The sequence below is a fragment of the Caenorhabditis elegans genome, chromosome IV (genome assembly GCF_000002985.6).
Source record: "Caenorhabditis elegans chromosome IV".
Taxonomy (NCBI): Eukaryota; Metazoa; Nematoda; class Chromadorea; order Rhabditida; family Rhabditidae; genus Caenorhabditis; species Caenorhabditis elegans.
In genome coordinates, this window is record NC_003282.8 from 16,165,404 (window position 1) to 16,178,091 (window position 12,688).

A 12,688-nucleotide genomic window follows, 5' to 3' on the forward strand; every position below is an offset into this window, starting at 1 on the left:
ATTGCAGGTTTAGGTTTGAAGGGTTTCAGTTTTAGTTTTGAATCTCGAATTTTTTTACTAACAATTTCAAATTTTCACTTCAAAATTCTATTAAAACTCTATAAAACAGTGATTTTTTCGAAAAACAGAAAAATGTTGAGCTTCAAAAATTTTTATCAAAATCCCGAAGTCGTGGTTTTTGCTTCATTTTTTTTGCTTCATGACAGCGACAGTTACGACAAAATAAAAAAGTTTTTAAATTAACATTCTGAAACAAGATTTCATAAATTTTGCTTGTAACAATTAAATACAATTATCATAATTTCAAATCTTGCTGTTTCAAAACGATTAGTTAATTCTTGAAATTTTTGATCGTCTGTCCTTATAACATTGAACAATTTCTAAATACCTATGTGCAAAGCAAGAATTACTCGCGGAACCCATCAAATGTCGGATGCGGCAAAAGTCGAATTCTTGGAAAATTGTATAAATCTGTATTTTCCAAGCAAATCCCTAATTCAGAGAAAGAACAATAGGTAGGCAGACATATTTCGAAAATTGTTTCACATTTAGCATACATTTTTTAGTTTTAAACGCATTATTCAGTCTGTACAACCATTTTATCTCAGTTTGAAAAAAGTTGGCTTCCCCTTTTGAAATCTGTGTGTAAACACCACAGAGTTTTATTCTTTTTAGTGTTAAAATAGGCCTAACGTGACAATTCAGTCAACAAAATTTGTTTTTATCATGTTTCAAAATTTTCTACTGTTTCACTCAACTGTTATATGTTTCAACGATTTGAAATTTCACTGGTCGATGACAATAGAAATAATTTAAAATCAAATGATTTTTTTTAACTAGAAAAGAAGTTCCAATACAGTAAAATGGCCCCATATTGTTTCCTCACAGTTCAATGTTCCCACAATTTCACTGTAAGGTGAAAAAATTTCTGAAGAATTAATTTAATTTCATATAAGCCATGACTGTTGAAATTAGGGTTCTTGTACAAATCCTATATTAAGAAGTTTTGAAAAGTTGCAGCAACACCGTCGGTAGGCAGGCAGGTATAGTAGGCACGAACTAGCGCCTACTCATTATGTCTGAATTATTTAAATGGGATGACATTCAACAAAATAAGTTTGCTCTGGAAGTATGCAATGAATAAACTTTTTGAATCAGTCGATGTTAAATTTTTTCTAATTTTTTCTCACAGTTTGATCATGTTTATATTGATTCAAAGTGTTTCTTTGGTTTTCGATTTATGTGTAGATGCATTGTTGAAAAAGTATTGAAAATGTTATTCTTGCAAGAAAAAAAACAACATTTTATTTAAAAAAAAGCAAATTCTGAAACAAAAAAGTTTACAGTTTCAACATTTTTTGTAATGTATAACTGATTGTAAGCATGTTAATCTATTGACAATCTCCAAAATCCCCCATTTTGTTTAATCAGGTTTAAATTAACAGATGTCTGAGTCAAAACTGGAAAATCAGGTTTTATAGAAAAAAAATTCAAAAGTGAAGTTACCGAAAATATTTTCAACTTTTAAACTTTAATTTCACTGTTAGCATTACAATTTCTAGATTTGCGAATTTTTTTTTCCATGGCTCAGTAATCTATTTCAAATTGGAAACTTTAAGATTTTCGAAAAAAAAAACATCATTATAACACACTTTTTTTAAATTATTGCCGAATTTTTATTTTAATTATTATGATAAATTTTGAATTGAATAAAAAAAATGTTTTACTACCTGCATTTTTTTTCTCATTTTTTCTTTTAATTTTGATTAAACATTTTAATGGAATTCTTAAAAACTCTGCAAAATCTTTTTTGAATTTATTCCATATAAAAATAAATAAATAAAAAATTGCGCCGACGTTGAATTTAATTTTGAGCCGCAATTTTTAATTTTCAGGGGTTTCACACATTTTTATATTGAAATTTATCAATTTTTGAATAAATCTTAAAAGAAAACACAAAAAAATTAGAAAAACGCCTGAAAATTAAAAATTGATTAAATTCAACGATGACGCAATAGCTCGTAAATCTACACAAATTGGTTAAAAACTACAGTAGTTTTGTCTCTTCCCGCGGGTTCATTTGCGCGGCAGATATGGCGATTTTTCTGATCTGTGGATAAACACGTAATATGAAGTTTGAATTGAATCACACTGAGAATTTCGAACTTCCATGTTAATTTTTTCATCATGTTTCACTACTTGCATATTCTTCTCAGCCTCTCCTTTAATTTCAATTTGTCGATCCACGTGGGATTCTATTTTCAAAAATTTAGTTGAAAAATGTGATTTACTGTTTCAACATTACAAGATATTGCTTTGTGGTATTTTTTTAAATTTAATTAATATCCTGTTTAAATACGGATATAGGTTCATCAGATTTTTTTTTGAAATTTTGAAACTTTTATTTGTACAATTAAAATGTAAATGTTCTTTACAAAAGATTAATAAGTATTCAAAAAAAAAAAGAATCATCACACTCAAACTATCCGAACTCTAATGCTTGGTAATATTTGGTGCCTGGCTTGGAACATACATCATCGACAGTTTACGCTCGGCTCCCTCAAGACACACAGTTCTGACGAGGGCTCCGGTGACGGTGTACGGGTCACAGTTGGATGATGGACGGCGATCTTCGAAGTATCCGTATCCATCATCGTCGGTGGAGCGTGGAATACGAATGGATGAGGCACGGGATGCGACTCCGTAGGAGAACTTGTCGATCGATGCGGTCTCGTGGAGTCCGGTCAAACGACGCTCGTTGTCTTTTCCACCGTGTGGATCGTAGTAGGCAATGTGTTGTGGGTGGACAAGGGAGAGCTTGTTGATGGCGGACATGATCTCGCTGAAAAATTAAATAGTAAGTATGACGTCATAGTTTTTCGAAAACTAGGTAAGATTTTTCTAAGCCGAATTTTAATAGAAGCCCGCGGTGTGTATGGCCTGAAGAACAAGCTAGGCCCAAAACTTGAATTTTCTAGACCAAAAGCCCCCAAGAAATTTTAGGCCATAAAAGGATTGTTATCCATCAAGGTTCCTCAGCACTAGGGCTGGCATATCGGGCGTCCGTAGTCCGGTTTTCACGGCGGCCGACAATTTACTAGTTTAGTCACTCATTGTAACATTTATGATTAAGTATAGTGAGTGGCAAAACTCAGAAAATGTCGGCCGCCGTGAAAACCTACTCCTCGGAAAATGTTCAAGCACTAGGCAACTATCTCACGAATCAGATTTTTGATGCCCTAAAAACTCACTCAATTCCTCCTGGATTTCTCATCTTATCAGTGGAGAAGTTGGTGTGACATCCGGCTCCGTTCCAGTCTCCCTTGATCGGCTTACAATCGAACGAGGCGATCACGCCAAACTCCTCGGCGACACGTTGCAGCAAGTAGCGAGCCACCCACAACTGATCTCCCATCTGGATTCCTTCGCATGGCCCGACCTGGAACTCCCATTGTCCGGGCATCACTTCGGCGTTGGTTCCCGAGATCTGGATTCCGGCGTAGAGGCATGCGCGGTAGTGAGCCTCGACGATGTCGCGACCGTAGACCTTGTTGGCGCCGACGCCACAGTAGTATGGTCCTTGTGGTCCTGGGAATCCGTTCTTTGGCCATCCGAATGGATGTCCGTCAATGTCGAGAAGGGTGTACTCCTGCTCCATTCCGAACCATGGGTGCTGGTCGGCGGCCTTCTCCATCACCTCCTTGCATCGCTGGCGGTAGTTGGTGGCTGGAATATTCACAGTTTAGAAAAAAGGATTAAAGGACGATCCGTTGTGCTACACTCAAAATAATAAACGGCCCCACATTTTTACCGTCCCCTCACGGGGAAAAGGCAAAACTCGGGACCAAACCAATATTAGGCCGCCGACATCTGACGAGTTCCGCGCGCCGCTGCGTTTAACTCGTTGTGGGCGTGGCAAGCTGTCTCCGCCCGCTGCGAGTTAAACATAGCGGCGCGCGGAGTCCGTGAGATGTCGGCGGCCTGATATTGGTTGGGTCCCGAATTTCGCCTTTTCCCCGTGGGTGGACGATAAAAAGGCGGAGCCTAAATATTAGGTTTTCTGCAATACACACCACGCAGTTTTATTTTTTTGAGTGTATGTACTGCGGATCTAGAAGTCAGGTACACTTAGTGCTCCCACTGGGCTATAACTTAAACCACGTCCTAGGCGGGGACTATGGCCGATTATGCAGTCGTGGATTGCTCCACTTCCCAATAGAGGCTGGGCCGAACTTGAATTCGTGACCTCCAGATGGCTAGCGGCCACCACTAGCTATCCTGCCCCTCATTGTTTTGCGTCTTGAAAAGGAACTTTGGCCAGTTCATAAGTTCACTTATCAACCGCCCGTCTTATCAACTCGTGGTCAACCACCCCATCCCTCTGTACATAGTACATCACTGTTGACCCAACAGATGAGCCTCCGAGGGCGTCCGATTAGCAGACGGGGGGCAAAGATGGATGTGTAGTCTAATCTAGGAGGCATCAAAGCACACATTATGAAAAATATACCATAACTGGTTCTAATCAATTGTTAATCAAGGACTACGCGGCACTGACCACCTGACACTTGGACCCCCACTCTCTCTCTCTCTCTCTCTCTCTCGCCTTCGTCGTTTATCTCTACCTATCTCTTCTCTCGGTGTCACCATCGAACTTCCAAATACTCACCGGTTGGCTTCTTCTTGTTGTCATAGGTCTCGCACATCACCAACTTGTTCTTTCCCTGCCTAAATGGGTCTGGGTAGATGGCGACTGGCTTCAGGTAGACGTCGGAGTCGGCTCCCTCGGCTTGACCGGTGGATGATCCGTCAAAGTTCCAAATTGGGAGCTCTGGAAATCGGAGGGAATTGTTGTAAGGTAGCAAGATATGGGGCTTGCATCGAAAATTTGAAATATTTTGTTAAAGTTGCTACGTGGAATCCGAAAATCTTAATTGAAAATTCATACTTTTAACAATTGCCGTTTCAATGACATCTAAACTAAACTAAACTAGAAGCATCTAAACTAGATGTTCTGGAATTTCTGCAAAAAAACAAAACTCACTCTCTGGGTCAGTTGGCTCAAAATCGAAGGTTCTGGTCTTGGCACGAATGTTCTCGCCGGATCCGTCAATCCAAATGTAGAGGGCCTGGTACATGCCCTTTTGGTCCAAGTTCAGGAACTTTTGCAGGACCTGCTTGTCGGTGGCGAATTGACTGCGGAGTGATTGAGCCATTTCTGTAATTAGAAGGTGTTGAAAAATGCGAAAAAAGCGTTGAAAATCATACGCGACATGTCTGGGAGAGTAGGAATGGATGGTAGAAACACTAGTGTACACTGTTTTATAATAAATTGATATGATATTTATAGTGACAAAAAGGAGAGCTTAGGCGGGGGGCAGAGTACTCGGTGATAAGGCAAGTGTATACGAAGTGAGTGTCTTGGAAAGCAGAGTGAAAGTTCTTTGAGACTGATGGGCGGGGCGGGGCGTTGGGTCACGTGGTTCTAGATAAACCTAGATTTATGTTGATTTCGATGACATGGGAAGACAATAATAGTGGGAGAGACACGAGAGTGTTCAGAATGGAGAGACGCAGAGAGAAAACGGGGGAGATAAGATATGTGTATGCATACGTGCATTTGGTCTTTGGACTTGGTCCCGCCAATTTGCATAGCGTTTGATTTTTGGTCCGGTAAAGGTTTTTTTCTGGGAAATTATGATTTTTAAAAATATAAAAAATTTTAAATTTCATTTACCAAATTTCATTTTTTTTCCAAATTTTTGCTGTTTCAAACGTTCCATTTCTTCTAGTAAACTTTAAGAAAAGTATTTGCAGTTTCTATCTATAACATTTTAAAATAAATTGAATTCTTCCAAGAATTGCAAGTTTTTAGCATAAAAACTCAAAAATAAATTCGAATTTTCATTGAAAATTTTTTTCTGTTTCAAAATATTAATTTAAAAAAAAAGAAAACTTTTATTTTCAATACATAGCCGTTTTGGTCAGTTTTCTCAAAGATCTGTAGATTCTATATTTCTTACACCGCCCGACTGCCCATCTGCACTTTGTGCACAGAGTAGCACGGACACCCAATCTTACGTTGTAACAGAGGGGTCACTTTATTTGAAAAACGAGAGACACATGCGTTTTTCACGTGATTCCACGAATTTTCTTATCAACTCTCAATCTTTAGTGATAAAAAAGAACATTGAACCTATGAAAGAAAAAATAAAAGATTTGAAAGTTGGGGAAGTGATACAATGATTGAAATATTTTTGAAATAAGAATGTTTTTTTGAAAATAAATTTCACTGTTTCTTACTGTCTATAATTTATCCTGATTTTTTTCGCTTACGTTATAGAAAAAATAAAAGATTTGAAAGTTGGGGAAGTGATACAATGATTGAAATATTTTTTGAAATAAGAATGTTTTTTTGAAAATAAATTTCACTGTTTCTTACTGTCTATAATTTATCCTGATTTTTTTCGCTTACGTTATAGAAAAAATAAAAGATTTGAAAGTTGGGGAAGTGATACAATGATTGAAATATTTTTTGAAATAAGAATGTTTTTTTGAAAATAAATTTCACTGTTTCTTACTGTCTATAATTTATCCTGATTTTTTTCGCTTACGTTATAGAAAAAATAAAAGATTTGAAAGTTGGGGAAGTGATACAATGATTGAAATATTTTTTGAAATAAGAATGTTTTTTTGAAAATAAATTTCACTGTTTCTTACTGTCTATAATTTATCCTGATTTTTTTCGCTTACGTTATAGAAAAAATAAAAGATTTGAAAGTTGGGGAAGTGATACAATGATTGAAATATTTTTTGAAATAAGAATGTTTTTTTGAAAATAAATTTCACTGTTTCTTACTGTCTATAATTTATCCTGATGGGGGCAGATAGCTCAGTCGGTAGTGGTGGCCGCTAGCAGTCTGGAGGTCACGAGTTCAAGTCCGGCCTCACCCCCTAGGTTCACCCAGCCTCTATTGGGAAGTGGAGCAATCCACGACTGGATTATCGGCCACAGTCCCCGGCTAGGACGTGGCTTAAATTACAGCCCAGAGGGCAGTGTACCTGAATCCCAGATCCGCAGTGCATTGCACTTGAAGAACGGATCGTCCTTTAATCCTTTTTTTTAATCCTTTTTTCGCTTACGTTATATAAATAAGTAATATGGGAAAGCAAAATCAGAAAAAAAAAGTTAAAAATCCCAATATACACCTCACTTTAAAACTCGTTTGGGAATTGAAAAATCATAAAAAATGTTCCAATCTAAAAATATTGTTATTATTCAGTTGATTTTTTTTATAGAGAATAATGGACACATATTTTGTGAAGATTAGAAACACTACAAAAAACCGATCATCCAAGCTTAAGCCTAACCCTTAGCCTAAGCCTAAACCTTTACCTAAGCCTAATCCTAAAGGCAAAACCTAAGTCAAAGCCTAAGTCAAAGTCTAAATCAAAACCCAAGCCAAAGCCAAAGCCTAAGCCTCAGTCTAAGCCTAGTATAGGCCTAAGCTTGAACCTAAGCTTAAGCTTAAGCCCAAGCCTAAATCTAAGCTTAAGCCCAAGCCTAAATCTAAGCTTAAGCCTAAGCCTAGGCCTACGCCTAGGCCTAAGCCTAGGCCTAAGCCTAGGCCTAAGCCTAGGCCTAAGCCTAGGCCTAAGTCAAAGTCAAAGCCTAAGCCTAGGCCTAAGCCTAAGTTTAAGACTAAGCCTAGGCTCAGGCCTATGCCTAAGACTAAGCCTAAGCCTATACTCAATATTTGGCCTACACTCAACTAATCATTGAACATTTATCGGCCACGAAAACCTATAAAAACAAGAGAAAACGGTGATGTTTGTGTCTCGCCGTCGCACACTTTTATATAACGGAAAAATGTGGGTGGAGCCGAAATGACTCCGCCCACTATAAGAAGTTTCAATGACACACAAATATATTTGATGATGGGAGGAAATGGGCGGAGCCGGGGGTATGATGGGGGAGAGATCAACTTTTGATTTGGAATGGGAAGTATGGGAAAATATAGATTTTTTGGATTTCAAGTTAGAGAACGTATTGAAATTTTCAATAATGTGCCATTTTATTATTAGAATTTTGAAACCAGATTTTTTTTTCAAAAAAAAAATTATCAATCAAATAAAAACGTTCTGAAAATAAATTCTTCATATTCAAAACAAACTTGAAACAGTAAATTTTGCAATAAAAATTTTTTTCAGCATGTTTCCTCAATGCAAAAATGATAAAATATCAACAAAAAAATTATGTCTTGAATTCATTGTGATATAAAAAAATTTACTATTTCAAAAAATTCATAAACTTTAGTTTTTTTTTTGGTTATTTTAATACATACTCATTGAATGGTAGGCAAATAAGTTTATAAAAACGAAATTAAAAAAAAAATTATTCAAATGTTTCAAAATCGCTGCCTAATTGTTGTAAATTTTTGATAAATATTAACAAAACGTTCGTAAAAAAATAAAATTAAAAAAAAAGAAAACGATTTCGATTTTGAAACTAGAATTTTGGTAAGGTTTCAATTTTTCTTTGTTTAGTTTTTTTCATCATAAATAAGAAATGAAATTAAATGAAATTTTTTTTTCGAAAACCTAATTTAAAATTACTGTTTCATAAGTTCTATATATAAAACTAAAAAATGTGTATTTCAGTATTTTTGATTCATCTAAATCAAAAATCAATTCAAAAATTTTACAAGGCAACCTACGCCTGCCTACACATAAAAATTCGTCATTCCAAACTTGCTCGCACTAAACACCAGAGCTCCATTCAAAGTGCAGAGCATATCCGGTAGGTGGGCAGGTAGGCACGGCCGCCTTCAGTCGTTCCTACTTACATATTTTGTCAGATTAGTTTATATTTTCAATCTGTGTAGAAATATCAGCGGCCTTTATTTTAAAAAAAATCCATTTTTATGAATTGCGTGAAAAGGTAATTTTTTTCAAAAAAAATTACTGTTTCATACATTTAATTAACAAAATTCACGGTTTTTCAGTTCAGTTCAGTTGATTCTCCTTTTTTCCATTCTCTCCCCATTTCCGCCGACCTTTTCCTCTCACAATTAGATTTTCCGTCATTCTTACACAACGGCGTGACCCGTCTAAAACACATTGGACGGGGGAAACTTTTTAATCTCAATGATCGAGGAAAACTTTGCTCTAGGCAGGCATCACGTGATCCCTGAAGCTTTTTTTTTGTGGAGTAAAATCCATTTGTTTTTTGAGACAGGGGGAAACGGGAAAAAGAAAAAAGAACTAAAAATTGAACAATTTTTCTTATAAATCATATCGGAAAATTTTTGGAATTTTAAGATAACATTTTTAGGAATACTCAAATCTATTAAATTCATTGAATCATTATAGCTAAAAGTCGTGGAATAAAATAACACTTCTGAAACAGTAAAAAAAAAGTTTCATTTTTTTACTGAACATGATTTTTTCAATTCAAAAATCTCAATTGTAAAAAATTTGCATAAAATTTAATATTGGGAAAAATTTAGAATTGTAACAGTATTTTAGTATTTCAGCCCGTTAACTAATTATAACAATAAACTGTTTTTATCATACGCAGTGCTTGAAACAGAAATTTTTTTTTAATTTTGATTTTTTAAAATTACAGATTTACAGGATTTTCACAAAACTTCTTAACTTTCTACCAAATTTAACTTAAATTTAAAATAAGAACGTTCCAAAAATCAATATATCAGTTAGTTTGTGCAGACGGGGCGCTTTGTGTAAAACAATCCGATGGCCAGGCGAAATGGAAAGCGATAAAATAAACAATTTACGCGTTTCCCCTCAAACTTCAATTTTGGGGCATTTTAAACAACATTTGTTGAAACAGTATAAATTTTTCCATTATTTTTCTGGTTTTTTTCATTAATTGAATTAGTAACAAGTCCAATAATTCTGAAGGAAGTAAATCAAAATTTGAACGTCAAAACACTAAAATTCAAAGTTCAGAATTTCAGCAAAAAAAGTGAAAAACCAAAAAAAACGTTGTGATTGGAAAATTGGTGGTTGGGGGTGTGGGAAATTGGTAAAACATTGGAAGAAAGAAAAATGCTTGCTTACGTCTGTTTTTGACACTTTAATTTTATGGAATTATTTTTGAAACGGGGAAATTGAAAAAATCGAGGGTATGCCGGAGTGATATGAGCAAATATTTCAAATGAAAATTTAAAGTTTGCAACAATGTTTTAAAAAATCATAAATTTCGAAGACGCAACATATTCATTAATAACTTTTTTTTTTGATATGAACAACTTGAAACAGTTGAAATTTTTTTTCTCAGAAATTTTAATATTCATTTTGAAAACTTTCGAAAACTTTATTTTTTCTGATTTATTAATTCGGAAAAATGAGAGTTTTTATTGATAAATTTTGATGAAATAAATGTTTTAAAAACTATTAAAATTGAAGTCGAAAGCAAACATTTTAACTGATTCGAACATGTTTCAAATGTAAAATACTTAAATGAGATGTTTCAGAAACAGTATTTTTTGTCTCAAAGTTTATCCAATTTTAAGAATTTTAATTTTTGATCGGTAGTTAAGCTGTATATTAAAATTTTGTTCAAAAGCAATATTGATAATAACTATTTGAAACATACTACGATTTTCTCTTAATTTCTGTATTTTTAGATCATTTTTGCACATTAAAACAAAAACTTCAACTAATTAATTCTACGGAGTCTTCAGAAGAAAAAAAAACAAAAAATTTAATATGCATTTTCGTTAGGATTGAAAATAAATTAAAAAACCCTGTATTCATTCATAAAAAGTTTTTGAAAGAGTTGAGACTTTTAATTTTTTAAAATTTATGCCGAAGATTTGTTTTTTTTCGCTAATAAAGTTTTCAAAACTTTGTTCCGAACCAACAAAATGAATGACTAAAAAAATGTGCAAAAAAACCTGAAAATTGCTCAAGTTCCTAAGTTTTTATTCGGCAAATTTGATTTATGATGTCATCTTTGAAATTAAAAACCGAAAAAAAGGTTCAGGTTGCCGGAAAACTCGAAAAAGGTAGAAATTTCCTCAGTGGAGTACAATCAATTGAGAGAATATTGAACTGAATAACACAATTCTTTGAAACAGCATCAAAAAAAAAATTAATTTGAAATTTTCACTATTTCAACTCCATTTTATTCAAACGGACATTCAGAAAAAAAAAACAATATTCGAAAAAAGTTACTCAAAAACATTAGAACATCATTTTGAAAGTTAAAACTCTAAAAAAGTTGATTAAAAGTGCAGGAAATCTTCAAAAACTTTCTGGGAGAGGACTACACAGAATTTGAGTTTTTTAGAACAAAAATTCTAAAATTCTTCCTTAGTCACCAAACTATCGCATAAGCTTATAAAGTTCTGATAAAGGAAACATTTTGAAACAGCAATTTTTTTCAAACTTTTTTCTTTTAATTTTTCAACTTCATTTTATATAACTTGAATTTTTCAAAAATGACATTAGATGTTGATTTTCATTACAAACTCAAAAATATTAAAAAATTAGAGAAAAATCACAAAAAACCAATGTACAACTGATTAGTGACCAATGCCATATAAGTTGTTTACCCCAAAATATATATTTTTCAATCCAGTTTTTTTCCCGTTTGCTGATAAAAAAAATTGTTTGTTTCGATATGTTTTAGCGGGAAAAACATATTTTCAAACTGATAATTGAGGGTAAAGGTTGATTTTTTAAATTATAAAAACTTGAATTCTACGACTTGGCAGGTTGCTGTATTAAAATTTATAAAGTAGTGTGAATTTTCAAAACAATATGAAATAGTATAAACTTGCCTCGTTTTTTAAATGAAAAAAAATATAGGTTTAACCTCACATAGGTATAACTAGAATCCTCCTTTAATTTTTGAATGTTCCAGGCGACTAAGTGGAATTTGTGAAAATTCAATATTTTTTTGCTGTTTCACATAATTTTTTATACAAAATAACTTTCTTTGCATTATTGCATTAGTTACCGTGAAATGAACACTGATTAAAAAACAAGAAAAATTAAAATAAATAAAAAATATCTATATATATTTTTTTTTTTGTTAAAATATCCATTCAAAATTTGAAAAATAGATGAGCAATTTTTCCCCTAAATTTGTTTTCGTAACCGAATTCTGTAAAAATAATTTTTTTTGTATAACTTTTTCTACTGTTTCAGTACATTTACTTCATGTTTCTATTTTATTTAAAAATCATTCTGTGCATTCTTTTTTTGGCGATATTGAAAAAATTTTCGTAATTCTGAAAAAAGCACCCGAAATTTGTCGAGTTCCGTCATTATTATGCAGTTTAATGAAGGGTTAACTTGAAAACGGTGTCAAATAATTTTTTTTTGTTTTGTCCTTTCACATCGATTGAAAAAAATTAATTTCAAAAGATTTAAAATATCCTTGTACACTACTGATTTTTAAATCAGTAATAGAATTATAAGATGATTCTGAAAATGATTTTGTTGTTATTTATCGAGAATTTTTTATAACTTTTTAGTGATATTGGCAAATAGTTACTAATGTTACTAATAGTTACTTAACTAAAATGAAACCTAAAATATACAAAATTTTTCTGGTACTTTTAATGTTCCACTTAAAAGTTAACCTGATTTTTTTCTTGTTCTAACATTCTCGCTCGACCAATCAGCAAAGTTAGCCACGCCCCAATGGCATCGA

The 12,688-nt window shown here is 33.4% G+C and overlaps 1 protein-coding gene and 46 non-coding genes across 49 annotated transcripts; 22 read left to right on the forward strand and 25 right to left on the reverse strand.

Moving 5' to 3' along the window:
- Positions 1-42: 42 nt before the first annotated feature.
- On the reverse strand, positions 43-63 carry 21ur-9833. Its single transcript, NR_065822.1, has one exon.
- A 124-nt stretch (positions 64-187) lies between these two features.
- 21ur-9535 lies at positions 188-208 on the reverse strand. The gene has a single exon (NR_065823.1).
- 21ur-3705 lies at positions 191-211 on the reverse strand. The gene has a single exon (NR_065824.1).
- A 147-nt stretch (positions 212-358) lies between these two features.
- 21ur-11635 lies at positions 359-379 on the forward strand. The gene has a single exon (NR_065825.1).
- On the forward strand, positions 360-380 carry 21ur-10831. Its single transcript, NR_065826.1, has one exon.
- A 205-nt stretch (positions 381-585) lies between these two features.
- On the forward strand, positions 586-606 carry 21ur-497. Its single transcript, NR_065827.1, has one exon.
- Positions 607-789: 183 nt separating this feature from the next.
- 21ur-624 lies at positions 790-810 on the forward strand. Its single transcript, NR_065828.1, has one exon.
- Positions 793-813, forward strand: 21ur-10714. Its single transcript, NR_065829.1, has one exon.
- Positions 814-1,390: 577 nt separating this feature from the next.
- On the forward strand, positions 1,391-1,411 carry 21ur-2886. The gene has a single exon (NR_065830.1).
- Positions 1,412-1,584: 173 nt separating this feature from the next.
- On the reverse strand, positions 1,585-1,605 carry 21ur-1589. The gene has a single exon (NR_065831.1).
- A 161-nt stretch (positions 1,606-1,766) lies between these two features.
- 21ur-1398 lies at positions 1,767-1,787 on the forward strand. Its single transcript, NR_065832.1, has one exon.
- A 447-nt stretch (positions 1,788-2,234) lies between these two features.
- On the forward strand, positions 2,235-2,255 carry 21ur-2814. The gene has a single exon (NR_065833.1).
- Positions 2,256-2,339: 84 nt separating this feature from the next.
- On the forward strand, positions 2,340-2,360 carry 21ur-14607. The gene has a single exon (NR_065834.1).
- On the reverse strand, positions 2,352-2,372 carry 21ur-3677. Its single transcript, NR_065835.1, has one exon.
- A 5-nt stretch (positions 2,373-2,377) lies between these two features.
- gln-3 lies at positions 2,378-5,275 on the reverse strand (the record flags this gene model as incomplete). Of its 3 annotated transcripts, NM_001047544.7 has the most annotated exons (5): positions 2,378-2,842; positions 3,252-3,726; positions 4,670-4,831; positions 5,045-5,218; positions 5,269-5,275. In NM_001047544.7, the coding sequence occupies 5 exons, from the start codon at positions 5,273-5,275 to the stop codon at positions 2,494-2,496; spliced, it is 1,167 nt and encodes a 388-aa protein (NP_001041009.1). The 3 variants fall into 3 exon arrangements, with proteins under 3 accessions (NP_001041009.1, NP_001041010.1, NP_001255883.1); NM_001047545.4 differs by lacking the exon at positions 5,269-5,275 and having other exon boundaries at positions 2,384-2,842; positions 5,045-5,216; NM_001268954.3 differs by lacking the exons at positions 4,670-4,831; positions 5,045-5,218; positions 5,269-5,275 and having other exon boundaries at positions 2,494-2,842; positions 3,252-3,694.
- Positions 5,007-5,027, forward strand: 21ur-5. Its single transcript, NR_065836.1, has one exon.
- A 536-nt stretch (positions 5,276-5,811) lies between the features above and the next one.
- 21ur-2369 lies at positions 5,812-5,832 on the forward strand. The gene has a single exon (NR_065837.1).
- A 136-nt stretch (positions 5,833-5,968) lies between these two features.
- 21ur-1041 lies at positions 5,969-5,989 on the forward strand. Its single transcript, NR_065838.1, has one exon.
- A 1,769-nt stretch (positions 5,990-7,758) lies between these two features.
- Positions 7,759-7,779, reverse strand: 21ur-6997. Its single transcript, NR_065839.1, has one exon.
- A 250-nt stretch (positions 7,780-8,029) lies between these two features.
- Positions 8,030-8,050, reverse strand: 21ur-8590. Its single transcript, NR_065840.1, has one exon.
- A 66-nt stretch (positions 8,051-8,116) lies between these two features.
- On the reverse strand, positions 8,117-8,137 carry 21ur-12666. Its single transcript, NR_065841.1, has one exon.
- A 198-nt stretch (positions 8,138-8,335) lies between these two features.
- Positions 8,336-8,356, forward strand: 21ur-15461. The gene has a single exon (NR_065842.1).
- 21ur-501 lies at positions 8,339-8,359 on the forward strand. The gene has a single exon (NR_065843.1).
- Positions 8,360-8,661: 302 nt separating this feature from the next.
- On the forward strand, positions 8,662-8,682 carry 21ur-15154. The gene has a single exon (NR_065844.1).
- Positions 8,683-8,872: 190 nt separating this feature from the next.
- 21ur-5044 lies at positions 8,873-8,893 on the reverse strand. Its single transcript, NR_065845.1, has one exon.
- On the reverse strand, positions 8,876-8,896 carry 21ur-13698. The gene has a single exon (NR_065846.1).
- A 114-nt stretch (positions 8,897-9,010) lies between these two features.
- 21ur-9604 lies at positions 9,011-9,031 on the forward strand. Its single transcript, NR_065847.1, has one exon.
- Positions 9,032-9,342: 311 nt separating this feature from the next.
- Positions 9,343-9,363, reverse strand: 21ur-9427. The gene has a single exon (NR_065848.1).
- A 159-nt stretch (positions 9,364-9,522) lies between these two features.
- 21ur-15490 lies at positions 9,523-9,543 on the reverse strand. Its single transcript, NR_065849.1, has one exon.
- Positions 9,524-9,544, reverse strand: 21ur-4071. The gene has a single exon (NR_065850.1).
- Positions 9,545-10,215: 671 nt separating this feature from the next.
- 21ur-2247 lies at positions 10,216-10,236 on the reverse strand. The gene has a single exon (NR_065851.1).
- Positions 10,237-10,265: 29 nt separating this feature from the next.
- 21ur-15256 lies at positions 10,266-10,286 on the forward strand. The gene has a single exon (NR_065852.1).
- Positions 10,287-10,438: 152 nt separating this feature from the next.
- 21ur-1937 lies at positions 10,439-10,459 on the reverse strand. The gene has a single exon (NR_065853.1).
- Positions 10,460-10,551: 92 nt separating this feature from the next.
- On the reverse strand, positions 10,552-10,572 carry 21ur-1079. Its single transcript, NR_065854.1, has one exon.
- A 164-nt stretch (positions 10,573-10,736) lies between these two features.
- 21ur-5309 lies at positions 10,737-10,757 on the reverse strand. Its single transcript, NR_065855.1, has one exon.
- Positions 10,738-10,758, reverse strand: 21ur-12660. Its single transcript, NR_065856.1, has one exon.
- On the reverse strand, positions 10,741-10,761 carry 21ur-14460. The gene has a single exon (NR_065857.1).
- Positions 10,762-10,782: 21 nt separating this feature from the next.
- Positions 10,783-10,803, forward strand: 21ur-8089. Its single transcript, NR_065858.1, has one exon.
- Positions 10,804-11,038: 235 nt separating this feature from the next.
- On the reverse strand, positions 11,039-11,059 carry 21ur-3499. The gene has a single exon (NR_065859.1).
- A 126-nt stretch (positions 11,060-11,185) lies between these two features.
- On the forward strand, positions 11,186-11,206 carry 21ur-10139. Its single transcript, NR_065860.1, has one exon.
- Positions 11,207-11,331: 125 nt separating this feature from the next.
- On the reverse strand, positions 11,332-11,352 carry 21ur-11340. Its single transcript, NR_065861.1, has one exon.
- On the reverse strand, positions 11,335-11,355 carry 21ur-5156. The gene has a single exon (NR_065862.1).
- Positions 11,356-11,475: 120 nt separating this feature from the next.
- 21ur-1625 lies at positions 11,476-11,496 on the forward strand. The gene has a single exon (NR_065863.1).
- Positions 11,497-11,732: 236 nt separating this feature from the next.
- 21ur-1758 lies at positions 11,733-11,753 on the reverse strand. The gene has a single exon (NR_065864.1).
- Positions 11,754-11,977: 224 nt separating this feature from the next.
- On the forward strand, positions 11,978-11,998 carry 21ur-2221. The gene has a single exon (NR_065865.1).
- Positions 11,999-12,218: 220 nt separating this feature from the next.
- On the forward strand, positions 12,219-12,239 carry 21ur-704. Its single transcript, NR_065866.1, has one exon.
- A 162-nt stretch (positions 12,240-12,401) lies between these two features.
- 21ur-673 lies at positions 12,402-12,422 on the reverse strand. Its single transcript, NR_065867.1, has one exon.
- Between the last annotated feature and the right edge of the window lie 266 nt (positions 12,423-12,688).